The sequence below is a fragment of the Lingula anatina genome, chromosome 4 (genome assembly GCF_051362555.1).
Source record: "Lingula anatina isolate TDL-2025a chromosome 4, LinAna3.0, whole genome shotgun sequence".
Lineage (NCBI taxonomy): Eukaryota > Metazoa > Brachiopoda > Lingulata > Lingulida > Lingulidae > Lingula > Lingula anatina.
The window spans coordinates 22,939,451-22,967,410 of NC_141770.1; the positions used below are offsets into that span (position 1 = coordinate 22,939,451).

The window sequence follows — 27,960 nt, forward strand, 5'->3', positions numbered from 1 at the left end:
TGGTACAATATTCGGAGGCGGTATCGCCTCTCTGATCCTCTAGTTGCTTCTTGTACCTAATAAAGTTATGAAAATTAAAAAAAAAAATTGTATTTAATCAATCGACAAAGTATTCAGTAATATATTGCAAAAGAAATTCATTGTCAGTGTCTTTAAGTCATTGTTTGTGTCTAGGGTAGCAACAGCAAGTTCCATTTTGTTCACATACTACTGTTATCGAAAGGCAAATCCCCCATAAATAAGCGTAGGTTCTCTGGTTTGGAGACCCATGTACTGAACACAAGCTTCAACTGGCTCCATGCTTTCTGGTAGGAAGTGGCAGCCATCTTGAAATCAGCGTAAGTCTTCAATGAAGTGTCCCTGGTGATAATATATGATCACAATATTGATATGTAAATTGTTCTATTGAATAGTTTTCTACTAGTCTTCTTTTGTTTCATGGCTCAATTGGCCCATGAATATGTTAAAACAAATTATATATCTATGAAAGTATTAAAAGATATAGGTACAGATGTAAACTTTAAGATTAATACATATATATATGAACATCAAAAGTCTAAGAGTTTTTGTTTCTATGTATTATTGTTATAATGCATTTTAATTCATTTCTGTACAATTTAAGCTTATGTGCAAATCAAACTTAATGGATTTTGAAATAAATTATTACTATAATTATTATTATTATTATTGTTCAACCTTCAAAACCATACCTGAGTGTTGTTGGTACCGAGTATTGTGGTAATCTTGAAAACAATTCAGCAAATGTTTTAAATAACTCCAAAGGACAAAGATAGCACCTGAAAAAGAAAAAAAATGTTTTAACAAAAAAACTTTTAAAAAACGTTTGACATGCACAAACAATATAATTTATCAAATAAAACAATAAGTTGTATGACAATCTCTTCTCACACACAATCACATGTAATATTGTCTGTAAGTTTTCAAGATCATTCACTTTTCAAAAATCTCTCAAGTTTGTTTCTTTTTACAGCAATGCTTGAACAGAAAAAAAAATACAATTAGATTACACTTTTAAAAAAAATTTTGTGGATCACAGATGACCAAGAACCCCGTGCTCAATGTAATACAAAACAAATCAAATCATTGATAAAGTTTTCATAAATTTTACTTTCATCACCAGATGCTGCAAATTTAGATAAAACATGATGGGTTTTGCTAGAAAATATGGGGGAATTGCTATACATAATACATCCTGTATACCTACATAAGGGAACATTGTATAAAACAGGTGACAAAAAGGAATTCTCACCTTGCTTCTGGCTTATCTCTGTTTTTAGCCGTCACTCCCTGTCTCTTTCCATGTACAGTAACCTCTACAGCACACCCAGGAACATTTGCCCACATAATGGCTGGAAACAATTGAAACAACATTAAAATCTGATGAACTGGTGATGTAACTGATGTAAAAAAATGTTTAATATTTAGCTTTCCTTGAGTTCGGCTGAAAATACCACATCACCACAGCACCATGCTTTCAACGATCAAAAAGCCTAACATACTTATATCACTTACTTGTGGCAGATGAATTATAACACAAACTTTTATTTTAATAATCAAATGGACTTGCTGGAAAATATGTAATGAAGCTATAATGAGCGTAAGATTTAACCATGTTCATTAAAGGAGTCTGACAAAAGTGGAAATTTCGTATCAAATATATTACCTGGATATCAAAACAAGTCTGATATACACAAACACAAGTACAGAAACTGACAAAAAATAAATCAAATTAGAAAAAGTATGCAATAACACCATTTACAGTTAGGTGATGGCGCGATGGTTCCACCTGCTGCCAGTTGTTCCACTGCCTGTTTACTGTGCTGAAACTGTAAGCTGGACTGCAGTAACACAGGGCGATGAACATGATACCCCTCAGGTAAACCCCTCACTCTCAGACACCTGTCCACAACTGCCCTCTGGAGAGCGCTCTTATCAAATGGACACTTGGCCACAATGACCGAGCTGAGATACACTGGCCATTCCAGGAAGTGACTGAGAAGCGCCCCCTGGCAGCCCAAGACATTCCACCTCCCAAGTTTATCACTACAACTCATTGAAATTGTCCTGTCTCCTCTTCCTGGTTTTGTGCGTAGGACCCCAGTGATGTGGTAATCATCTCCTGACCCCAGGGTGTCTTGGGCGCCCCCTGGGGCACACTTAGCACCAGTTCTGTAAATATCTTTCTTCCTAGTGCTTGACAATGGATCAGTGTCCTCCACAGATTGTGAAAACCTGTTTGTTGTCCCACTGCCAGAAATTTGTTCTAATTGATTAATACCTTTTTCTGACGGGTGAACAGAATTACATTTGGGAGCACCAGCAAGTCCATTTGATGTATTGTTAGAAGATAGCATGTGTTCAAACTCTCGCAAATGATCAGGGTCTGGCTTCATTGTAGACCCATAAAAACAACCCTGGCTTGATGGTGGGGATGCAGGTTTTCCTGCTTTTAAGCTTGAATGAGATTTTTCTGTCTCTAACTCTTTCTGTCGCAAAATATGAACTTTAGCATTTATGTGTAAACCACTGTAGTTGTTAGGTGACACTTGACCAGAGTCATTTCCACCATCTTTTTGGATATCACAGGCATTTTTGGCACCTGGCAGGTTACCATCAGGTGCTTCAGTGGTAAGAATCTCATTCTGTCTCTCGGAAGTTGGGCCAGGTAAATCATCTGTCTTTGCTCTCTTAGCAGGAGGCCCACACAGCTCTCCTAAAGAACTGTTATCACCTGTGCTGCTACATGTATGTGCCATATCAACAGTGGCACCAGTCAGTTCTGTTTTTTGACAGCTTGTCTTGGGAAATATAGATGCATCGCCACCTATCAACAAGATATCATCCATTACCAATGCTTCAAGCATAACTTGCAAAGGCTATTTACTAACTGTTTAATAAATTTGTTTTTAACACAATCATTTAAAAAAAATCCTCATAAGTCTGTTTTTGTGTTATACATTTTGTTGTAATTTCCAAGCAAAACATCTGTCCAAACTTTGAAACTTTAATTTCAATAAAAAATACCATTTTGGAAAAATTAATATTAAAATAATCATTCCAATATTAACAATTACCACTTACATGGTGTGTGGCTTGTAATAAGATGAAAATCTACCCCATTCTTGACACAACAGTGTGTTTTATCTTCTGTCACCTGGAAGACCCTGCTTTCCCCCCCTCCATAGGCAGCAGCCAGTTCATGATACAGGAACTTGAGGAAGGCTCTTCTTGCCACGACCTCAGCATGGCTGTCATTCAATATGTCACCTACAAGAGATATGTCAAGAGATATAATAAGGATGGATTCAAATATTTACAGGCATGTCCTTTGGCTATGCCAAAATGTGAAAATTATGACAAAAGATCCAAACTTAATATTTTATGATAATCAAATTTTACATGACACACGTTCTAGATTTTAAACATTTTTCTTGGTTATATACAAATGCCAACACTGTATCTACTAGCATGTTTTTTTTTGTGTGTGTGTTGAAGACTTTAAAAACAGAATGAACTGAAAATAAGATGCAGAAAAAAAAGAAACATGAAATAAAAATGAAGAAAATAAAGTTCTAAATAAAACTGTGAAAATGAATAAAGCTTTATTTCTTACCTTTGCTACTCATCTTTGACTGCCCAATACACTTGGAGCCTGTTCCTAATGACACCAGACTGGCTTCATAAGCACCTGGAAAACAATGACGTGTACATGTCTTTGAATGATAAGAACTGTCCGAATAACCATACAATGATATGCACAGAAAAATAAATGAAGATAAAGGGAAAACTTTAGCATAATTAAAACAACAGATTAAAATTATTGTCATCATAAAAATTCAATTTCCAAGCATACATCTATACCTACTGGGGGTACGTGCACATGTCTGTACTTGTGCAGCCAGACTATAAAATTTTACTAATACATGTATTGTGATGCTCCAGTATAACATCTTTTAATGAGAGAAATAAAAAATAAAGTAGAATATATTCTTTACATTCTTTTCATCACATGTATGATGTTGTATATCATATGGCAGCAGTACCCCACTATGTCGTAGTTTTCTGTTTGTTATGTAACTGAAGTTTACTTTTTTTATAATTCATTTATTACATAACATCCAGCCACATGTGGGCATGTTGGCGAACTGGTAGAGAAGGAACAATTCATTGTGGGAGATATGTTAATTATGTAAATTACCTTACAATATACAACACACTATACACACCGTTCGTCTTCTCTGTTGTCATGACAACTGCAGCTAACAATGTCCACTCTCTCCTGGGCACAGGCTTTCCCTTTTTAGGCAGCTTGTTTGCATAGTGGTCAAAGCATATCTTGGTCAACTTGTCGGCAAATTGAGCATCTTTTTGCCAGTTTCTTTCTTCATGCATCTCTAGATCTATTGAATCAGAACTGTCCTTGCAAGAAGAACTGTAAAAAGAAAACTAATCTTTCATCAATCTGCTTTTTTCCAACTGTTGGCTTGCCACTACAGGGGTCATCATTTCACATCATTACTCCCCTCTAATGCCAGTATTATAAACCCAAATTTTGTCTTGTAACATTAGAGGGTGTGGTTGCATGGTGAAAAATATAAATGATAACTGTTAATAATAATAATAATAATAATAATAATAATAAGAAGAAGAAGAAGAAGAAGAAGAATGATATGGGGAAGCTTATCCCACACGGTTCATTTGTAATTTTTCGGGGGGAGGGGTGGGGGGGGGGGGTAGGATTAGCACACAGTCACTAAATCATATATCTGTACGCCGAAGACCGTCGTTGTTTTAATGGAACAGTTAACGTGCAAATCGTAAAACGAACCGACATCAAACGCAGAGCAACGAAGAACTGCCATAAGTCTAGATAAAACAATGCGCAAGTACCAGCTAGTAACTGAGTAATGGAACTAAAGTCTAAACGGCCGTCTATTCACTTCTATTTCTTCAGTAAGTTCATAATTTCTCGATCTTCAAGAAGTCAGATATTAGTGACATTACATTACATGAAGCTTACGTTTTTAAAGTATGCATCAAATGAATCCATCAAATGAATTTTTTGGACGAAACAACACAGCGGTACATTGTCCCAATTACAAACTAAAAATAGAATACCGGAAATAGTTAAAAATTCCTTCCTTCGATTGCAAAAGAGTCCCTTAGTGTTCTTTAGTTGGCCTTGTACATTTTGCGTTTAAATGCAATGCGTTGTTCCAGGTAAGCTTTGCTTTTATAAAAAGATATTGAATCCACATATGAATTATTTGGTTTGAAATAGTTTGCTGAATTATCATTCCCAGCTTAATCAGTCTTATTCGAAAAGCGCAACGAGTTGGCCTCGGAGTCACGGGACTTGAACTGGAAGTGGACAGATAACAATAATAAACAAATGTTTTATGACGCCGTAAATAATAAATCTGACTCTAAGTTTATGTCTACTAGAATTATTGTACGAAGGATGTAAGGATTTGTGTCTATGGCGTTGTCTTAAAGGTCTCAAGCAGAATGTAACATGCAATTTAGTACCAGTATATAAAATAGTGAGCATGAATAATTTACTCTTAAGTTAACATTTCCTGGGTCAGTAACACTGGTCACTTTTAATAACAGTATTGTGCCAGCTTGCAAAATATTAAGTAACTCAATTTTGACTTCATTGATCAAGGGTATCCAACATGCCATGAAGGTCGCCAGGAAACCTGAATATTTGTAACAATCTTTGAAGTCAGATGTAGATATTTTAGTCTAAATGATCATCCTTCAGTACCACCTACAGTTTGATCCAACATATGTTTGTCCCTAGGTTCCACTCATTTCTTTCCATCTGTGATCTTCTTACCCAGCACATATTGTTGAAGATCCTTGATTTTAGCATTAGAGACAGATTTTATGAAAGTATGTGTACTTATTCAAAACAAACTTGCCTGTTTAAGACACTGACAGCTTTGTTGTGCAGCTTGCTCATAATTGTGATGGCTGCCTTTTTGACCTAAGCATATTCAGTAACTAAAAAAACAAAACAAAACAAAACCCCTTGACTGGGACTAAATTTATTCATTTCTGTATTCGATTATTGCTATATTTTTTTGACAGTGTTAAAACCATCAATTTGAATTAATATTCACACTTTGATCCCAAGCTTGATAATGAAAAAGTTCTCTTAAAGTCCCATGTGACCTCAAAAGTGTTGATTAAAGCAATGCTTATTTATGGAAGGTGATAAATGAGAATCAATAATTCACTATGTAATATGGCTCTGGGTAGGTAGTAACTCAATTTGCATGGATCAGCTTGGTGGATGCTAAAGGCAGCAGATTGCTAAGGTATTAACAGAGGTTAACATTCTTCATTTAAGGAGGAAAGGAGGAAGTGTGTCTACTGCTATAACTGAGTTGAATTTTTTTGACTTTCTTTTTCTTTTACAACAGAACAGGCCAGAAGCTATGCAGTCCTATGATGAAGATCTCTTTGAGAACAAGTTCTTTGTTAACTTGCAGTCGAAATATGCAGAAATCTACAACTTTGCTGCTGACAACAGATATATGGTACAGTACCTCATTCTCTCTCTCTCTAAAATTTTAAAAGGTTTAATAAAATTCACATAGTGTTTATGTTATAAAGTGATATGAAAATTACATTTCTTTTTCTTTTCTTATTTTTCTTTTTACAGATCTGTGTCCCCAGAACAGGTCACAGCTCCTCTAAATATCTTTATACTGAAGAGGACTACAGAAACCATATCCTGATCCCAGTGGATGACACTCCAGGGACGTTCAAGACAGCCAATGATAAGGTATCTAGAGTAAGCTAAAAAGGATAGTATATAACAAATGTCATAAGTAAATTCTAATAATCCTAAAGAAAGTGAAAATACACACATATGCCTGTACACACAAAAAATGTGTCTGTGTGCTTGCACGCATGTTCACACACATATGGGAACATGCATGCATGCACATACACACTCTCTTGCACACCTACACGCATGCATACACAAACACACACATATATCTTGATCTAGAACTAAAAAAAAAAAAAAAAAAAAAACGAAAATTTCCAGCACTTACTAGGTATTTCCCAAAACAGTATTCCCTAATTTAAATTTTCAATACTGTAACCTGTTTATATGTCTAATGACTTCATGTTAAATGCCTAAGTACCAGTGATTTCTCAGTTGGTTTATCTGTTCAGGAGGTGACAATCCAGAGTGGGGTCATCACAACAGGTCATGGGTTCAAGGATGTTAGAAATGTGAGTAATGCATACACTACGTAGGGCAGAATTGATATCCTGCACATCTCTTTCTGTCATATCATATGTATAAAGAGAAGTACTAAGTATATATTGTTTTTACTTTTATCTGAGTATATAAAAAGAGAAAGAATTTTCTCTTGGATATAGAATGTTATTGTTTTATCTATGGTAAACAAAATTTGTTAAGCTAGAAATGTTTGCATATGAGATACAACATAAGATAGTACAATATAGAGGTATTCATTCTAGGGCTGAAATTTTATTAACATTTATAACAGAGTCATCTTTTTTTTCTAAATGCTGAGTTTTCTGCAAAAATTGCTTTTAGAAGTATACTGGCTAAAATGTTGAGTGTGCCCCAAAGTTGTGAACAGTCTATACTGTCAGTGCCTCAGTGAAAATGTCATTACATTCATTTATGATTGTTATTTTTCATTTGCAGTAAGTTTTTGTTTATTGTTTGTTATTTTTAGGCCCATATTTTGTTTGAAGAAACCTACTTCAATGATCATGATGAGAGTTTCAGGGTGCTGTGCATAGATATAGCCTTAGAGGGAGGGAACGGTAAGAATACTGTAGTACAAGTTATCTTTAAGCACAGAAAACAATTGGAAATTATTTTTAGGCACAGAGGTCTGCAAATTAAACATGTTGTTCAGCAAAATGTACTAATATTGTTAGCAAGGTGTAGGAAAGGTTATTTGATTTTTTTCATTTTTTACTCCTTTTTTTCTTTCTTTCTTCTTCTTATTATTTTATTTTTTTTGTTTTAATTAAAATTATACAGTTGTTAGACAAACTCAATGATAGGCTGACCTTACTCTAAATAAATTAGTCTCCTGAAGATCAGTCTATACTTTTTGGGATACTGTAAAGAGTATTAAGTAATGTATAAGAAATTAAATTATGAAACTTAATGGACCAGCTTATATCTGTTCAGTAGTTATGATATCTAGTTGCTTAATATTTAATTTCAGCCAAACCAAAGGGAACAAATTCAAAATTTGGTGAGATTTGCTTTCTGGAAAAGAAAACAGCATATGCAATAACTTGTATCGTGCAGAATCAACGTATACTTCTGTATTATGCAGGAGTATAATTTGCAACAGCTAATTTAGCCGTTATTAATTTTATTATCCTCTTTCAAGAAGAAAGCCTTCATCCATATTGATCTGTTGCATATGTCCTCTGCTATTTCTCTGAATATCTTATTTCCATACACCGTCTCAATTCTATCAGGTTAAGGCACAGCATAGAAAACCACCTTGAATTTTGAAAGGTGTGGAGAGGATTATATATGAAAAAACAAATAGTAGACACTGTTGAATTCTTAAAACTATCAAAAAATGCAATTTACTTTTTTTTATCCCCCTCTCCCACCCTGAGCTTCAGAGATAACTTGAAACTTACTTGTACACTTTACCATACTAGTAACTTGAAATGGCAAGGGTATGGTATAGTGTAGGGGTAAGTTTCAAGTTATCTCTGAAGCACAGGGTGCCCTCCCCCAGACCCGAAAACAGATTATAAAAACATGTTAAATATTTGAATAGCTACAGTTTTATTCTATCAGTTTAAGTATTTATGAACATTAATTTGATTTCCAGACAATATTAAAAAGTAGATGTCTGTCACTGTGACGCTAACCCTTGAAGGCCATTGTAACCTGTTTCCAACCTCTTTCCTAAATCCTATACTCCAATACCATTATTTTTCACCCAAAAGTATGAATAAGGGATGATTTTGCATTTCTGCCAAGGACAAGTGTTTCAAACTCTGTGTAATACCTTGGACCAGTCATTATACATCAACCATGGGTCTAAGCTAATACACGCAGGAACAGGCATAAAAAAACAACATAATTATGTATGCATATTTTTTAAGCACTTTCACATACTTGCTTATAAAAGATATAATCTCCACATGTTAAGATTGGCATTTCTTTCTTCCTTTACTTTTCACAGGAACAGGTGTGATAGGAAAATTTGTATTACTTTACTTTTTAGTTGTCAGTGGTTTTAAAAGGAGGCCATTTTGTCTTCAAAGTATATATAATTAATTTATATGTACACTCTGAACTAGTCTATTTATTTTCAATAACTTATTGCTTAAGGGCTGGGACTTGCCTCTTTGTTAATTATTCTAGACTTGCATTCTTCAGGTGAGGTTTGAATTTATTTTTCACAGTTAAGTTATTTACAAATACCGGTATGTTCTGACTGCTGCATGATGTAGGCAAAAATAACACTGTTAACCTTATATATGTCTGTAAGAAAAAGGCCTTGTAGTGATCCATATAAATTATGTAATTGTTTTTGTCAGGTTAAGTTGACATGCATTAATATGTATCAATATTTATGAATTGAAATTTAAAAAGTAAAAAATTCCATGAGCAACTGAATGAAAATATTTTTCTTTTATTACAATAAATGTTTTTTATTTAACAATATTTCTGTTCTATAAATTTTTTATAATCTTCAATGTGAACCATCAAGTGCTCTAACTGTACTGTTACACACACCATGAAAATATAGACTAGGCTAGTGCAAACAAAAAATAATAAAATGAAATAAAAAGATTCCTTTATATCTCAGGAGAGTCAGTGCCAGATGTCCCTGTGGTGGTTCTCCAGACATTTGAAGACTGCCTAGAGCTGCTATGGGGCCACGCAGGTCAGGATTTGAACAGAGAACCAATTGAGGGATTTGATCCCATGACATTCTTTATTTGTTTAAAATAGTTACATGTTCTCCATTTCAACATTCTTTCATTTTGAAACTTAGCTTTAAGTTGGTGATTTTATTAAAGAAAACAATAAATGTTCATCTACCAGTATCTTTATGAGTTGCTTTTAAAGTTACTCTTAGACTAAGTAATTGTTATCATGATGATTGCATGCACTGGAATTAGGAGTAATTAAATAAAAGTGTAGATGATATGTTGTAAATACTGGATGTTAAAAGAAATTAATTTGGTTTTATTATTTTAGCCAACAACAAGACCCAGAAGCAGTTGGACCATATTATCCAGTTGTTCAATGAATCCTATGACAGGCTAGATGGGAAATCCTTAGTCCACTATGTGGTAGGTGTGGCCCCCACTTTCTTTCAGTCTTGGAATATTAAACTGAAATGAAATCGGCCTTGTTAAAATGGTGTGAAGTGGGGATATAGTGAACACACATTTACCTTTAAATAACATGGACTTACTTGAAAGGATATGTATGTACAAGTCACATGTTTACAGGCATGCAGGTGTGTACACTGGCATGCACACTCACGCATGCATGCATGCACGCACACACACACACACACACACAGAGAGAGAGAGAGAGATATCAAAGTGATAGAATTATAACACTGTATATTGCAGGATGCTGCCAATGCCCTGTTCACCAGAGCTATGCAGACAGTTCTAAAGGACAACCACTTGGTAAGTTTGCTTGTGTCAGATCACAGATTTGAGCATTCTAGCTCTCCAACTCGTTTTCATCTAAGTTACAAGTTTTACAGTAATCCGGCAATTGACCATGTTATTATACCATTTTTAGGTAAAAAGAATCATAATGCCATCTTTATCTCCTTTCCTTTTTTCATGGGAGTAACCTTTGTCTGGTTGCATCTTTTAGGGTCAATTTCTATCCAGAAATCCTATTGTTTAAATGTGTAATTCTTCATAGGTTCAGAAAACTGACAAATATATATTTTATAAACAGTAAACAGGTTCTCTTTTGGAATGACATTGTTAATGTCTATGTGGTTTCTACACATTTCAGAAAAGAAGTGCCAGACATAACAAGGCCTATCTTGACTGTATCAAGGTAGCAGTAGAGGTATGTTGAAAAACTGGTCATAGAAATTATAATAGAAATATAATGTTTGATGATCAAAAATTACAATTGCTGTACAATTGCTGATCCAATTTTAAAAACACAAAATTAGATATAAAGGTCTTCTGAAAATATGAAGAAAAATAAGTATATAGGTATTGTATTTATGCACCTGGACATTAATCTGTTCTTATAATAATTTAATTTCCTTTTCTTTCAGACAAAGTTAATCTCTAACATTGCCAGTTCAACTTCCAGATTTTTATTTTCCACTAACAGTTTAAAGAATTTAAAGTTGCCTAAATGTTTACACATTAAGTTTGGATAGTTATTTTGTCACGAGACCAATGATACAGATCTCACTCACATTTCCCCCCTGTTTGTTTCCAGACCTATGTGATGCATGGGATCTACAAGAAGATCTTCAAGGGGATATCTGTGTGCAGGGCCTCTGAGGACGCCAAGCTCAACAAGATCAACAGGAACCTGGCCGAGCTGCAGCTGAGGGATCTGGGAGTACGGGCAGAGTTTCGGTAGGGCACTGTCATTGTCAAATGGGAAAGAATAAGCTAATTTTGTAAATAGCATTATCTTGGAAGTTGTAATTATAGTAGCATTTATCATAATAGTCCACATGGTACATGCAATTACTAGTAGTTAATAAAAATACATTTAGTTATGTTACATGAAATAGTAAAGGTGATGTACGGGTATTGATTAATATCAGCTTTATAGTTTCAAAGTGCAAACTTTTATGATACATAAACTCCTCAGTATTTGTATATTTTGATGATTTTTGGTAATGAAATATATGTAATAAGATAATAAATGATAAGAATTTTTCTTTGGTGGTGCATGGTGAAAGAAATTAGACAGTCATTGTGTTGTTGTTCCAGTGAAAACATTCCAAAAGCCAAGAAGGAGCTGCAGACATTGAACAGGTACAGCACCCCTCTTGGCAAACTGAACTGTATCAAGAAGGTGGTCACCATATTGATGCAGCCTCCCAGGAGATGGCATACAAAACAGACACAGGGTAAGCTTATGGGTGGTTATTGATATGCAGGGTGGTCCATAAAAAAAGACCTATTTTGAATGGAGATGAAAAGAATAACCTAAGATTACATAGAGGTTGCTTTCCAATCTTTGTGGTTGAGAGTGTGTGTGTGTGCATACGTGCGTGTGTGCGTGCGCGTGCATTAAATAACATAAATGACCAATAGACTTTATACTAACAACTATTAAAAAGAAAAATATTATAGTTTGCTGCAAACATTGTGTGAAAAAAGTATTCTCCAGTTTTGTCAATTCTAATTTGGCACTCATCAGTATGTGTTTTTACTATGGTGTTATACTTGAAGTTAACATGAAAGCAAATGTCCATTATTGACCTTCCAGAAGAACAGTCTGCCCTACTGACCACAGATGACCTCTTGCCTATTCTGGTCTTCCTGGTGGTCAAGTCGGAGATTCCTAACTGGTACATCTGCTCTTTATATTCCTTTATTTAATAATAAGTAATAATGTGTTCAGCTGAAATATATGAAATGTGGATTAGAAATTGCTTTCTGCCATGAGCTTTTACCATCTTAGATCAGAGCATTTTAAAGATGTAAATATCATGGTAAATTACTTATGTGCATGAATTATGAATTTGAATTAAATTTTGAAACTGCAAATGGGACTTAACTCCTTTAATGATAAATATAGTGGAAGAGCAAACAAAATGTTTGACATTTATTTGGATGGAAATAGAGTTCTGTAAAAAGAAATAAAACTAATTTGACAGGCTTTCTCTCATGACTATTTTCAATATTCTCAATTGTTTATTTTATTTTTTCAGGTTTGCTCACCTTACTTATATGCTGAAATTTAGGTTTTCAAAAGCAAATAATGATGATGAATATGGGTAAGTTTTCTTAATTACAGTATCTCTCCACCAGTCAGCAATGTTTCCTGCCCATTCTTTTAGTTTATGACAAGTAATTTTCAATTTAAACTTTCTGACTGACTGTTGCTGGTCAATCTGAACTGCCAATGTTCAAATTACTGGCATTACTTCCAAAATATTTGCCAAGTCTGGGCTAAATAAATATCCTTGCACTGCATGTATTCCAGCTATACTAACAGTAATGTGAATAATTTGATATCCTTCCAGTTTCTATGCAGCTTCCACAGAGGCTGCTATAGAGCATGTGTACAGTGGCTCCCTCAGTAGCCTGCAGCTGGGGACAGCCAATCCTCAAGTAGGTATTTACAGTCAGTAACATAAAGTATATACTAAAGATAAAGTATCTAAAGCGCCTGGGATTTTTTATGTACAGACACAGATGTGTCTGTACATATTGCCATCACCTGCGTCTGTCGTCGCCGTCGATGTCGCCGTCGCCGTGCACTTTCATCGTTAACACGATAAGTGGAAGACAGTTTTACTTTTTGGCTGTATATTTACAGAACTGTTGAATATTCATAAAACGCAGGTCAAGTTCGAAAATCAGCATGTTTAGGCCATTATTGTAGAAGTTATGCTGTTTTTTCACTTTTCAGCATATATGCAACACTGTTAACACATTTTAAGGAAAACTGATAGGCCTGTTGTCATGAAACTCACAGGAGTAATCAATCTCACTAAAATGCAGGTCAAGTTCGAAAATCAGCATTATCGGGCCATTATTTTAGAAGTTCTGCTGTTTTTTTCACATTTCCTCAAATTCAATTCTTAGGCATGTTAATAGTCTCATTATTTAACTAATAAAATACGTAAAGGTGTTTGTTTCACATTTCCTGCATCTTCACAACATTGTTAGTTGATTATGTAAAAATGATGGTAAACTTTTTATCGTGTTTTGTGTAATAAAATGTCAAAAATGGAAATAAACTCATATTATTGCAGTTTGTCAGATTCAATCATCCACTATGTTCAGAATCTCAGAATAGAGGAAATTGGACATTTAACACTGTTGTATTGATATTTTCCCCATCTCATCAATTTTCTTAGTTGATCATATAAAAATGGCAGGAAACTGTTAATTTTGTTTTATGTTAAAAAAGTGTTAAAGATGGAAAAAACCCATTTCAGAACAGTGCTGTCTTGTTTACTTTTTGGCATTTTCAAGATGTGACTTTGAAGTTCCATGGTCCTGAAGACCTTTGCTAGTCACATTTTCTGAATATCCATGATACTAATATTTTATTATTAAAAATTGATGGTCATTATGCTGTTAAACATTATGTAATGTTGCATCAAAATTTGAAGAAACCCCAATTTTGGGTACTGCTCCCATGATGACCATTTAAGGAAAACCATGTCACTTACTGTTCTCAAACTTACAGGAAAGAAACATGGGACTAAAATCAACTTCAGTAGGCAATGCAGACTGTTTGGTAAATTATTCTGGCAGTTAAACATTTTTTTGTAAAAAATTTAATTTTTCACATATTGGCATTTTCAAGGTGTGACTTAGAACCACCACAGGCTTAAAGACCCATGCTAGTCACATTTTCTGAAAATCCATGATACGTATATTTTATTATTAAAAATTGATGGTCATTATGCTGTTAAGCATTATATAATATTGCATCAAAATAGAAGAAAACACAATTTTGGGTGCTGCTGCCATGATGACCATTATGGGTAAACCATGTTACTTATGATTGTCAAACTTTCAAAAAAGAAACACAGGACTAAATTGCAGCCGAGTTGGAAAAGCAGTCTGATTTGCTTCTTTTTCTTGTAGTTACACATTTTAGTGAAATATTCATTTTTATCATGTTGGCATATTCATTGTGGGACTCAGAGCTCCCATGGACATAAAGCCGAATGGTAACCAAATTTTCTCATGTCCATGCTATTTATAGTCAATAATTGGTGATAATTATTCTGTAATTGATTATGTAATGTTACATCAAAATTGACAAAAATGTACTGCTACTACAAACATGAAAAGAAAACTGTGTTACTTATTATTATTATTTTTAACTTACAAGTATTATTTGTAGGATTGGCATGCAGTTCAAATTAGAAAGCCAGCTCAATTGGGTTATCATTTATTATTGAATTTATGCAATTTTGTGTAAAATTTTCATTTTTCTTATTCTGGCACTTTCAAAGTGTGAACTCTCATGGGCCTGAAGCCTTATGCTTGTTTCACATTTTACTAACGTTGGTATTACCTGTTGAGCATAACTAAAATTTGATGTTGAATTTGCAGGTAAGCATACTGTACTTTTGTATCAGAATTGACAGTAGCCTATTTTTGTGCATTGTTTTCTGCTTTTTGTCTGTACATTTGACAGCTTTGCTGCCTTGTTTATGGTTATGTATGAATAATGAAAATTACTAAAGTAAAGCTCTCTTCTTCAATGTTTTACCTCAAATTCCAGAGGAAAACCTTCCATTAAAATTGTAACAGTTGCAGGTTGATTGCATCCTTCATTGCAGGGGTTGATATTCATCTCTCTTGCTAGGTACCAGCAGCTGTGTTAAGATTTTCTCTTTTAAAGCTTTTAAATGAGAGATAAGAGCAGGTCCAGTTGGGCATTTATTTCAAGGAAATTTGTTGTTTTTCAGCCATTGGTTTTAGCCAGAAGTCAGTTACAGGGTGGCAGTGGTAGTTCCTCTGCTGACAGTGCAGATTCCATGATAGGAAAGCTATTTCAGGTGGGCTAAGGCTAAGTCCTGTTTTCAGTAAATTTTTGTCTATGAGACATTGTTGATAAAATGTAAGCCAGGAAGAAGAAATTAAGACTGAAAATGATAAACCCATTGAACACATTCCATTATTGAACAACAATAGAACAACATCTGCAGGGGTGGATTTAGGCCGTCTTCTGGGTCTTCCAGAAGACGGTCAGATTTTAAAGTTTATATTGACGGGTATCCATTATTTTCTGTTGGAAGACGGTCAAAAATTGAAGACATATTAACAAAGATAATTTGGAAGACTGTCAGAAAATATCTCTGGATCCGCCCCTGATCTGCATGTAGATGCTATGTTTAAAGATTTAAGTTGACTGCTTACTCAGTCTTATGTTATTTATGTTGCCTTCAGTGATTTTCATCAATCTTCATAGAATTCATAATGTTCAATTGTTGTAATATGCCTATGAAATTATTCATTCACAAAAACGATTTGATTCCAGTATGTGAGAGATGGAAAGACACAGGAGGTGGAGAAGATGTTGAACAAGAAGGAGGTCCTGTTAGAGGAGGCCAAGCAGCAGATGTGTCACCCTCTCTGCTCATGTGACAGGTGTGAGCAGGTGCTGGCCAGGAGCAGGAATGACGCCTCTGCTGTCACAGCTTATTCCAGAGATGACAGGGGATTCACAGGTACTTCTAGTTTACTGACACACTCATTTTCTGTTCAGAAAAAAACCCTTTGCCTTGATGAATGCTAAAATGGGTATGAATGGGTACTTGCCTTAAGATGAAGTGATTCAACTATTGACATGGGTAAGCTTGGCATGCCTGACACCAGGGGGCTGCACCTGCATATGTATGTAGTAAGATGAAGTTATTATTTTGACCTTATCATGACCTTGGTCTTTTCATGACCTCAACCTTTCCCCTTCAGCTCTCCATGTGTCTGCCCTGTGTGGAAATGTCCATGTGATGAATGCTCTGATACACAGGGGAGGGGTGGTCAACGCCACAGACTACCATGGCTCTACCCCACTTCATATAGCTTGTCAGCGTGGACATCAGAAAGTTGTGGTAAGTTGGTCAATGAAAATCTATATTACATTTGGACAGACTAGGTAGTATTGGGTAGAAAATAAGATGCTCATTACTTTGACTCATTTATCAGGCCAATAGGAAAAATTTGGAATTTTTGCAAGCTTTTACCACTGCATTTCACAAGTTGAATTCTGAGAGTTTATGTGATACTGGTTCACATTAATTACCCTGTGTGTTGGAACAACTTATGTATAGTATTGTGTATTTAAAAAAAATTGTTGGTAATAAAAATCTGATATTTAGAGTTACGAAGCAATATTCCCCATATTGTCTTTATCTCATCCAACATAGCTGGTGGTATGTGGTTAGGAGACAACCCCAACCTCTCTGACCTTAAAAATATGAAACTATATACTCATAGTTGTTGTATTGATTGCAAAATAGACTTATATAAATGTCACAGTAATGTATTATCTATATTTTATTAACAGTTATTACTGCTGGATCAGGGAGCCAACTTTAATGCTGCTGACAATGACGGCAACACTCCTCTCCATCTTTGTGCTGCTAATGGACACGAAGAGGTTGATAATATTTTTATTTGTCCTTTTTTAACTTATCGCCATGTAGTTAATCTGTTTGTTTTTAAAGATTATTAGATATATTAGTTTGTATATTTCAATTAATTTGATTATGCTTCTAGTTAATCTTACATAGCCAAGGTTTATAGAGAGGTTTTTACAAGTCCAGCATTAAGATTAAATGATTTGAAATGGTATTGAAAGAAATATCTGTATGGCTTGTTGAAATCATTAAAATTATGAACTAAGATTGATCAAGGGGCATGTTTGCGTTAACCCAGATTTCACTTTAACTAATTGCTGTAATTTTTTATCTCTTTGCACAATTTATCTTAAAGTTTCTAAATGTTTGTTTGTTTGTTTGTTTGTTTTTAGTGTGTGAAGGCAGTCATTTTCATGGGTCGAAGTAAAGGCCTGGATCTGAATGCTGGGAATGACTGGGGAGAGACGCCATTACATCTGGCTTCCAAGTGGGGTTATGGTAAGTACTTTAACAAGTCACCAGTCTGCACCAAAAACATTTTTAGCTTACTGCCCCTTTTGGGCCTAAGCAGAAATGGTGATTGTGGCTAGTAACTTGTTACTGAACATATTTACAAAATGTTTACGAGCCAGGTTTCCATTTTGCTGATATTTGATGTGGGGCTAGTGCTTATACTCAGACTTAGTAATGTACTTTAAATAAAAAATAATGGTGTACATGTGCATATGTTTACAATTAAGGGTATTTTAGTATATTTGATACCTGATAAGATTTTATGTCTTTTAGAACTTTATTGCAAATCTCTGGGAATGATGCATTTTTGAAATATGTTACCATTTAACCAAATCTCATTAAATTTGCTTCAGTGGAAAGCAATTGCAAAAAGTATCTTCAGTCTCTCACTTTAAAGGAAGATAGGTAGCCATAAACAATGATATCTTAGTATTTACTTATAACATTCTAAAAATATAAAACATTTCTTCCCAGAGGGCATAGTGAAGATTTTACTGGAAAATGAGGCGTTGCCCACTGTGACCAATCGTAAACACCTCAGCCCGTTGCAGTGCTCTTCTAATGTGCGCGTGTCCCAGATGCTCTCAGAAGCCATAGAGGAAAACTCTTCCATGCGAACTTTTGAGACTGTTGATACCATGCTAGAGTCTATAGAATCAGTCAGTGATATGGTATGTATTGTCTGGTTGTTTTCATATTAATTAATTTTTTGTTTTTTTGTTTTTTTTTCAGTTTTTTTTTTAATCAAGTTTATGCTGAAATATGTTTATTATTGACTGATAATTTAAAAGTAATAGATGCTAATTGCTTGAATACCAGAATTATAACGCAATTCTAATTTTAAAAAAAATACAACATTTTATATCAAAACAAATGGTAAAATCAAACTACTTCTTGAAAAGCACTTTGCTCTTGCAGTTTTAAGTATTATTTTTGCAAGAATGTGCTTAGATAAGATGTCCAAAATCTGGCACATCATTTCCATGAGTAAAGATGTCCCAAATTTAAGCCGTCTTGGATCTTGGACACCTTTACTCAATGATGTTCACTCATTTATAGGATTCCCTGGGACCAAGAAAACACAGCTTCAAGAAGCAATTTGAATCAGGCCCAGGACTTGGCAGACATTTTAACAGCCAGGAACCCAGTCTGCCCATCAAGGTGGTCAGCCAGTCCCTGGTGGACAAGAAAGATTATAAGAAAATTGATAAATTGTTGAAAACGGTTGCCAGGAATGACATTGAGATGGTACGCTGTTTTTTGTCTGTAATAACAGGAGAGAATTTTTGTGACAATACACAATTTTTTCCTCAGTTAAAGTTATTATTTATATATATTATATGACATAATCATGCAGGTACTTTTCTTTTCAGCCTGCTGTTCCTGTTATTTTTTACTTGAACAGGCAGTTTAAATTTGTAATTGTAATTTTTACCATCGGAGCAGGGTCATGTTGCCTTAGTCAAAGCTGTCTCTGGAACATTACATGTGTTTCTTGTTACCGAGATAATTTGCATACATTGTAAAGAATAAAAAAAATTATATTCTCTTACTGAACACCCTTGTACTGATGGTATGAGCTTCCAACATTTGTTATATTTTTAAGGTTTATATATTGATGAAGTTTTGGGGATACCATCTGTGTGTAAGTCTCCTGTCTGAGAATTAATTTTCATTCTTTATTTGACTGAAACATGAATGGATCAGTTTGTTCACATTGCAGTAATCCAGTCTTCTATTTTCCAAGGTTAAGTTTATACTGGGATGGACAGATGACCTGGAAGAAGAAATGGACATTGATATGACCAAGAGAACTTTGTGCCATCCTCTCTGCCAGTGTGACAAGTGTATGCCAGTTCAGATGGTAAGGTTCAAGCTGACAAGCTCACTTATTTTGAATTTAATTCCTTAAAAATCATATTTTATAATGTTTTCTGAATATGTGCTATTTCTTTTGCCAATAGCATTGCTGCACTGAAAAATAAAGATCCTGAAAAAAATTCTGATATGATTCTTTTAACTGCATGTTGACATGCATAACAGAACAAAATGACAGTTTGCTGGCATTTACTGTCTGAAACTCTCTAATTATCTAATTACCCATGCACAAGACATATTGAAGACATATTGAAACAAGAGTCCACCATTGAATAGAAATTATATCCTCTGAGATGTTATCAGAGTCTAAAGAGACTTCAACAAGGTTCTGTATTCAAACAAATTTTGCTGGCATTATTTTGGTTTGCTAGACATAGAGCACATTGCACTCTTTCTGAAACAGTACAAAAATCTAAACATTTATTTCATTAATTTAGATTTCTATGTTTAATATATTTCAATATATTTTAGCAGAAATTTCCAATTTAACAATCAAAATCATTTTATGTCTTTTCTTTCTCATCTCTCAGCTCACAACACCAAGGACAGACGTGACTGTGAACATGAGTAATGTGGATGGTTATGCGCCATTGCATGTTGCCGCTCGTTACGGGTTCAAGGATCTGATCATGCTGTTCATAAAACGAGGCGCCAATGTGAATGCACGGAGCAAGGTGTCTCAGTGGACGCCATTGCACCTAGCTTGCCAGTATGACCAGGCCGAGGTTGGTGAACTTGTCAAAAATTCAATCATTCTGATGGTCATAAATGTGGATAAACCTTATTCATTTATTTTGTACTTTATAAGTCATTAGTGTCAGTTTAGTGTGTGAAATTCAGTGGCAAGTAATACCATCACAGTTTAAAGATATTGAATTGAAATTGAAATTCAGCTTGTGGTTTATTTTTCTCCTGCAGGCTGTAGAACTCCTCCTGGATCATGGGGCTAAAATTAATGCCAAGAATGTCAATGGAGTGACCCCGCTCCATATGTGCTGTTTCCAGGGTAACCCCAGGGCCGCCTCAGTGCTGCTACAGGTAAATAGTTTAGGGACAAATTAAACTATATTTTCTGTCTGGGGAAAACATTTTATAATGTTTTTTGTTTTGCTAAGGAAAATGTTAAATAGAGTCAAGCTATATTTGTAGTGTTATGGCTTGGTGTATCAAATGACTTAAATGTTATAGTTGTTATCTCAAAGCGCCTCTGTTGACCTTACTTTTATTGTAGTGTTAAAGCATGATGCCTCTGTTGACCTTGCTGTTATTGTAAGGTTAAAGCGTGGTGCATCAGTTGACCTTGCTGTTATTGTAATTTAAAAGCTTGGTGCCTCTGTTGACCTTGCTGTTATCATAGTTTTACAGCAATTTTCTTTAGTTGACTTTGGTGTTGTAATTTTATAGCTTGGTTCCTCATTTGACCTTGATGTTATTGTAGTTTTACAGCATGTTTCTTCTTGTTGACCTCCGTGTTATAATTTTATAGCATGGTGCCTCAGTTGATTTCACTGTTATTGTTGTGTTATATCATGGTGCCTCAGTTGATTTCACTGTTATTGTTGTGTTATATCATGGTGCCTCAGTTAATTTCACTGTTATTGTTGTGTTATAGCATGGCACCTCAGTTGATTTCACTGTTATTGTTGTGTTATAGCATGGTGCCTCAGTTAATTTCACTGTTATTGTTGTGTTATAGCATGGTGCCTCAGTTGACCTTACAGACCACCAGGGGAACACACCACTACACACGGCTGCCAAGAGGAATGACCTGAACCTGGTCCAACTGCTTCTGATCCATGGCTCCTCTGTCAGGGCCAAGAACAACAAGAAGATCTCTCCCATACAGTTAGCCAAGGTAAAGTAATAGGCAGGAACACAGGCTGATGCCCATTTGCTATACTGTTAGATTTACTGATTGATCCAGATTGGATATGTTAAAGTCAAAGGGTTTCACATACATCATTACCATTTGGTCATGAATTATTTTTGAAACATTTGGCCCAAAATGTAAATATTCATCACACAGCTGTATCCTGTTACAAGTGGCCATATATCATTAGTGCCAAGTATTTCATTATTTGAAAAGTTTCAAAAATGCTTAATGTAGAAAAGTGGCTTCAGTAGCCAAGACGAGCATTACTGGTACATTGATTTGGGAACAGTTTAGTACAGCTGAATCAAACTTTTGAATGTAGTTGGCTGAATGTGTTTTGTGTGAGATTTCCATTGTCTTGGCCTGTCTTCCAGCATGACAAGGTGATTATGTTGCTGGATGAAGCTTACAGCAAGGTGCCAGACCTCCCTCAAGAGGACGTCCAACCTAGTCCTGAGAAAGAAAAGAGGAGGCCTCATGGTCAGAGTACAGTGAGAGGTGAATGTCTAGCATATCTCATTGATTTTATTACACTTTTATTTTTTTCCAAACCATTATAACTAATTTACAGTATTATAACATACATATTAAAAAAAATGTTTTCTACGACTACCAAAGCTAATTATCTGTATTGTATTAGAGAGAGTTAAAGTACGAAATGTTGTGGTAAGCTTCTAAACAATATGCTCATTATGGCCTCCACCCCACAATTAAAAAAAAAAAAAAACATCAAATCACAAAGAAAAATCCATCATTGACAATGTTGACAAAAGGTGTTGCATTAAATCTTATGTTACCTGAAAAATGTAATGAACTTTCTGTTTATTGTACCACCAGCGTAGGCGCTGGCGGTACCCATGGTTTTAGTCCCGACCCGTATGTTCCGCCGGCTCCTGCGGCTCCTGCGGCTCCTGCGGCTCCGCCGCCAAGTCATCGTTACCGCTTCTCCTCCTAGACGGTAAGGGCCCCTGTACCCATCTCTTGGATTTAGGTCACCTATAATCTCAACTCGTTCCACGTAAAATTTGGGCTTTGTCGGTATTGGGGTCTAGGTGTGGCACTCATTGCAATGCACCCTTGTCTAAAAATGGCAAAATTAAATGCTAATTATCTACCCTACGGAAGGAGTTATGGGAAAAATTTCTACAGACAGCTTTCCAAAAGTCATATGTGTAGATTTCAAATATGCCCTTGGATTTGACCTTTGACCTTTATTTCAAGGTCAAACGGGCCAAAATTTTCAAAAAAATGAAATTTTTTACGAAAAAAAAATTTTTTGCCTTGTTATTCAGACACCACACAGACTTAACCAATAATATTATTGGAAAGTGTTACCCTTCGGGTCATCTTTCATCTCCGTGAATTTGGGGTCAATCGGTGCATTTTCACGGGAGTAGCGGCCATAAAGTACCGAAACTGAAAACTGTCTCTAATTCGGGAACCGTTAATGCTAGAGACCCATTCTTTTTTGCATTTTGTAGAGCATGTAAAGCCCAACACTGGAGGTGGTCTCCATTTTTTTGTATTCCATACGGTTTTCAAGTTATGCTGTATCAAAAAGTACATAATGGTGGTGAAAGCAAAATGTGCAGTACGGTAATGGATAATAAATTTTGAACTCTGGAAAAATAAAACATAAGGCTTGGCAAAGCAGACAACTTGTGGTCAAAAATGACATTATTTCATCAAATTTGAACTTCTGGAACTTCAGAGCACTTCCTATTTTAAGAATTTTGACCAAAATGATGTTTTCTTTATTTTAATTAATCTTTTCTGTAGGAAATTTATGGCACATTATGGTAACTCCAAAATTATAACATTTAGTCCCTTATATCTCCAAAACTGGCAGAGACAGGTCCATAGTTACTATTGAAGTTGAATAGGAAGTCATACAGTGGCAATCTTACTGTGACCTTGAAATTGACGTTTGACCTACTTTTCACCATGAACTGAACTTTGCAAATTTTGCTTCCCTTTTATCTCCAAAACTGGCAGAGATAGGTCCATAGTTACTATTGAAGTTGAATAGGAAGTCATATGGTGGCAATCTTACTGTGACCTTGAAATTGACGTTTGACCTACTTTTCACCATGAACTGAACTTTGCAAATTTTGCTTCCCTTTTATCTCCAAAACTGGCAGAGATAGGTCCATAGTTACTATTGAAGTTGAATGGGAAGTCATATACTGGCAATCCAAATGTGACCTTGAAATTGACCTTTGACCTACTTTTCACCATGAACTGAACTTTGCAAATTTTGCTTCCCTTTTATCTCCAAAACTGGCAGAGATAGGTCCATAGTTACTATTGAAGTTGAATGGGAAGTCATATACTGGCAATCTTAATGTGACCTTAAAATTGACCTTTGACCTACTTTTCACCATGAACTGAACTTTGCAAATTTTGCTTCCCTTATATCTCCAAAACTGGCAGAGATAGGTCCATAGTTTCTATTGAACTTGAATGGGAAGTCATATACTGGCACTCTAAATGTGACCTTAAAATTGATCTTTGACCTACTTTTCACCATGAACTGAACTTTTCAAATTTTGCTTCCCTTTTATCTCAAAAACTGGCAGAGATAGGTCCATGGGTACTGTTGAACTTGAATAGGAAGTCATATACTGGCAATCTAAATGTGACCTTAAAATTGACCTTTGACCTACTCTTCACCATGAACTGAACTTTGCAAATTTTGCTTCCCTTATATCTCCAAAACTGGCAGAGATACGTCCATAGTTACTATTGAAGTTGAATGGGAAGTCATATACTGGCAATCTAAATGTGACCTTAAAATTGACCTTTGACCTACTTTTCACCATGAACTGAACTTTGCAAATTTTGCTTCCCTTGTATCTCCAAAACTGGCAGAGTGGGTCCATAGTTACTATTGAACTTGAATAGGAAGTCATATACTGGCAATCTAAATGTGACCTTAAAATTGACCTTTGACCTACTTTTCACCATGAACTGAACTTTGCAAATTTTGCTTCCCTTTTATCTCCAAAACTGGCAGAGATAGGTCCATAGTTACTATTGAACTTGAATAGGAAGTCATATATTGGCAATCTAAATGTGACCTTAAAATTGACCTTTGACCTACTTTTCACTATGAACTGAATTTTGCAAATTTTGCTTCCCTTTTATCTCTAAAGTTACGCTGTATCAAAAAAATACATATTGGTGGTGAAAGCAAAATGTGCAGTACGGTAATGGATAATAAATTTTGAACTCCGGAAAAATAATACATAAGGCTTGGCAAAGCAGACAACTTGTGGTCAAAAATGACATTATTTCATCAAATTTGAACACCTGGAACTTCAGAGCACCTCCCATTTCAAGAATTTTGACCAAAATGACCTTTTCTTTATTTTAATTAATTTTTTCTGTAGGAAATGTATGGCACTTTATGGTAACTCCAAAATTATAACATTTAGTCCCTTTTATCTGCAAAACTGGCAGAGATAGGTCCATAGATACTATTGAACTTGAATAGAAAGTCATATACTGGCAATCTTACTGTGACCTTGAAATTGACATTTGACCTATTTTTCACCATGAACTGAACTTTGCAAATTTTGCTTCCCTTTTATCTCCAAAACTGGCAGAGATAGGTCCATAGTTACTATTGAACTTGAATAGGAAGTCAAATACTGGCAATCTTACTGTGACCTTGAAATTGACCTTTGACCTACTTTTCACCATGAACTGAATTTTGTAAATTTTGCTTCCCTTTTATCTCTAAAACTGGCAAAGATAGGTCTATAGTTACTATTGAACTTGAATAGGAAGTCATATACTGGCAATCTAAGTGTGACCTTGAAATTGACCTTTGACCCACTTTTTATCATGAATTGAACTTTGCAAATTTTGGTTCCCTTTTATCTCCAAAACTAGCGAGATAGGTCCATAGTTACTATTGAAATTGAATAGGAAGTCATATACTGGCAATCTAAGTGTGACCTTGAAATTGACCTTTGATCTACTTATTATCATGAACTGAACTCTGCTAATTTCTTTCTCTTTTAACTCCAAACCTGGCAGAGATAGGTCCATAGTTACTATTGAACTTGAATAGGAAGTCATATACTGGCAATTTACTGTGACCTTGAAAATGACCTTTCACCTACCTTACGATGAACTTAAATTTGATTGTACCATTTTTAGTTTCATATATTTTTTGCAAATATTGAAAATTCTTGTTGATTGCATGTTTACAGCTTGTCAAGCACAAGACTGGTGGCTGTGTCCCTTATTTTGTGTATGTGGGGGTCTATACGAATGCGCTTGCTCCAGCTGGTGGTACAATATTCGGAGGCGGTATCGCCTCTCTGATCCTCTAGTTTGTATTTTTATTTTCTCTTTTGTTCCAGCTGCTGTAAATAAAAAATCAAGCATGCATGATCTTTTTTCTGCATTCGAAGAACAGGACTTAAAACGCCTTCAAAATCTCGTGGGATCCATTCGTACCTTCAATCCTAGGGCCAGTCTCAGACACACCGTCACATTGGACAAAAGCCTTCCACGATTCGACAAACACCTTACCCAGCAACTGGAAATTCAGCACTTTGATATCAGCAGGTTAAAACACGTGGAGACTCGAGATAAAAGCAAGCCAGTGATACAGGCTGAATTTGAAGATAAGTTAACTGGAGATGTTGAGCTTGGTGCTGGTGTGAGTGATGAATGCAAAGACCGGGTGAGGAAAGATTATGAATTAGACGACATGACAAAAAGTCAGGGTGTAGACAATTTGAGTGTCAGCTTGGCTCAGTCCAGTTTGACTTCTGATGACATTTCTGTTAGCAGTCCACTTGTTGAGGGTACAAGGATGAGGGAGCAAAATGCTCAACTTAGAGAGTCTTTTTCTTCATGGGATGATGTTGAGGAAGAGGCTAATTCTTATCCTGGACTACGGACTAATGGGAATGATGGTTCATTAAATTGCTCACATGGAGGACAAGTGGAACAAAGCCAGCAAATAAGTCAAGAGGATGGGGGACAGGATGGACTATCTGCATCCAGTTTAGAGACCCATGGCAACAAGCCAGATCACCATGACAACAAGTCAGATCACTATGACAACAATCCGAAGTGCCATGACAACTGTTTGGACCTCCTTGAATCAGAGTGCCATGAAAATTATTTAGTCTACCAAACAACTATTTCTGATCATGAAAATGATTCTGTTCACCTTGACAACAAGACTGATCACCTTGACAACAAGGTTAATTCCTCCAGCAACGTACTGGAGAGCATTGATTACCAGACAAGTGAATGTAATAAGAGACAGGATGCAGTAAACTGTGAACAAGTAAATCCAGCCAGCCTTGATCATATGAAACGAGAAAACCCTGACATCAAAGAAAATGTGCAATCAGATGATTTAATAAAACAAGACAGTGGCCTTTGTTCTAGTCCTGCTGAACTTCAAACTCCCTCCATTTACTGATACTTAAATTATGATGGTGAAGATTTAATCACATTAATCACAAACATTTCTCCAGGTTGTGAATTGTGAATTTTTTTTTTTTTTTTTTTGTATCATGGAAAAAATCACATTGTAATTTTTTTGAATTTCAGTCTGTTTTTTTTTTTTTTTTTTTTTTTTTGTTAACCAAAAATTACTTAGAATAGCATTGATTTGTCTTGTTGCACCCTGATAAAGATTGAACATGTGTGCAATATTAGAATCAATAATTCGACTTGTTTGATAGCTCTGTTTACTTAATGTGTCTCAACTCCAGTTTATACTTCCGTCAGCGAAGGATGTTATATTTTTATCAACATTGCATTGTTAGTGGACAAGGTAGCTCAAAAATTTATTTACTTTTTTGATGGAATTTTCAGGATGGAGATAAGTGATAACAGTTTCACCCAAATCTTGGTCTATAAATGTTTTTAAAAGATTTTATATTGCTTTTTCTCATGGCAGAAGTCTGCACTCTTAGAGTGCTGTCTAACTAAAGTTAATAATATATCATTTTTCTATATGTTAATGTGTGAGTTGCACAATATCATTATGAGGGATAACATATTAATCCGTTTTAATTGCTTAAAGAGCAATATTCTGTTTGGTATTATTTTTTAATGTGACAACGGGTGAAAAGTGATTCTGAGATTTTTGTTTGAATATATGCATCAAAATCCTTTCCAAACTAACCTTGAGAAATTATCAGCTGTTACAGGTTCAATAAAAAGGTTCAAATAGGACTAAACATTCCAGTTACAATATTCTATTGGGATGTTTATGTAATTTGTTTCCTTATGATATATAACACGAACGCTTGGAACTCGTTAGTTTCTCACGGAATATTGGGGTTTCCTCACCCCAAAAACCAGTCC

At 35.2% G+C, this 27,960-nt stretch overlaps 2 protein-coding genes across 4 annotated transcripts; one reads left to right on the forward strand and one right to left on the reverse strand.

Moving 5' to 3' along the window:
- Nucleotides 1-185: 185 nt before the first annotated feature.
- LOC106171292 (tRNA-specific adenosine deaminase 1-like) lies at nucleotides 186-5,177 on the reverse strand. Its single transcript, XM_013551575.2, has 8 exons — nucleotides 5,042-5,177; nucleotides 4,248-4,453; nucleotides 3,635-3,709; nucleotides 3,103-3,288; nucleotides 1,781-2,845; nucleotides 1,271-1,370; nucleotides 711-797; nucleotides 186-360 (listed from the first exon to the last, which is right to left on the reverse strand). Exons 1-8 carry the CDS (start codon nucleotides 5,056-5,058, stop codon nucleotides 201-203), a joined length of 1,896 nt encoding a protein of 631 aa, XP_013407029.2. The 5' UTR covers nucleotides 5,059-5,177; the 3' UTR covers nucleotides 186-200.
- On the forward strand, nucleotides 5,170-27,845 carry LOC106173833 (ankyrin repeat domain-containing protein 27). 3 transcript variants are annotated; one of them, XM_013555119.2, is made up of 28 exons: nucleotides 5,170-5,241; nucleotides 6,453-6,569; nucleotides 6,695-6,817; nucleotides 7,216-7,275; nucleotides 7,752-7,842; nucleotides 8,256-8,285; nucleotides 9,873-9,950; nucleotides 10,268-10,362; nucleotides 10,651-10,710; nucleotides 11,054-11,110; nucleotides 11,498-11,640; nucleotides 12,004-12,143; nucleotides 12,506-12,587; nucleotides 12,951-13,016; nucleotides 13,266-13,353; nucleotides 15,678-15,767; nucleotides 16,250-16,439; nucleotides 16,684-16,823; nucleotides 17,279-17,371; nucleotides 17,744-17,849; nucleotides 18,339-18,535; nucleotides 18,924-19,112; nucleotides 19,612-19,728; nucleotides 20,273-20,467; nucleotides 20,661-20,780; nucleotides 21,439-21,597; nucleotides 21,990-22,113; nucleotides 25,989-27,845. In XM_013555119.2, the coding sequence occupies exons 2-28, from the start codon at nucleotides 6,468-6,470 to the stop codon at nucleotides 27,065-27,067; spliced, it is 4,014 nt and encodes a 1,337-aa protein (XP_013410573.2). In that variant the 5' UTR covers nucleotides 5,170-5,241; nucleotides 6,453-6,467; the 3' UTR covers nucleotides 27,068-27,845. The 3 variants fall into 3 exon arrangements, with proteins under 3 accessions (XP_013410573.2, XP_013410574.2, XP_086867291.1); XM_087011165.1 differs by lacking the exon at nucleotides 5,170-5,241 and adding an exon at nucleotides 5,332-5,564; XM_013555120.2 differs by lacking the exon at nucleotides 8,256-8,285.
- The last annotated feature ends 115 nt before the right edge of the window (nucleotides 27,846-27,960 follow it).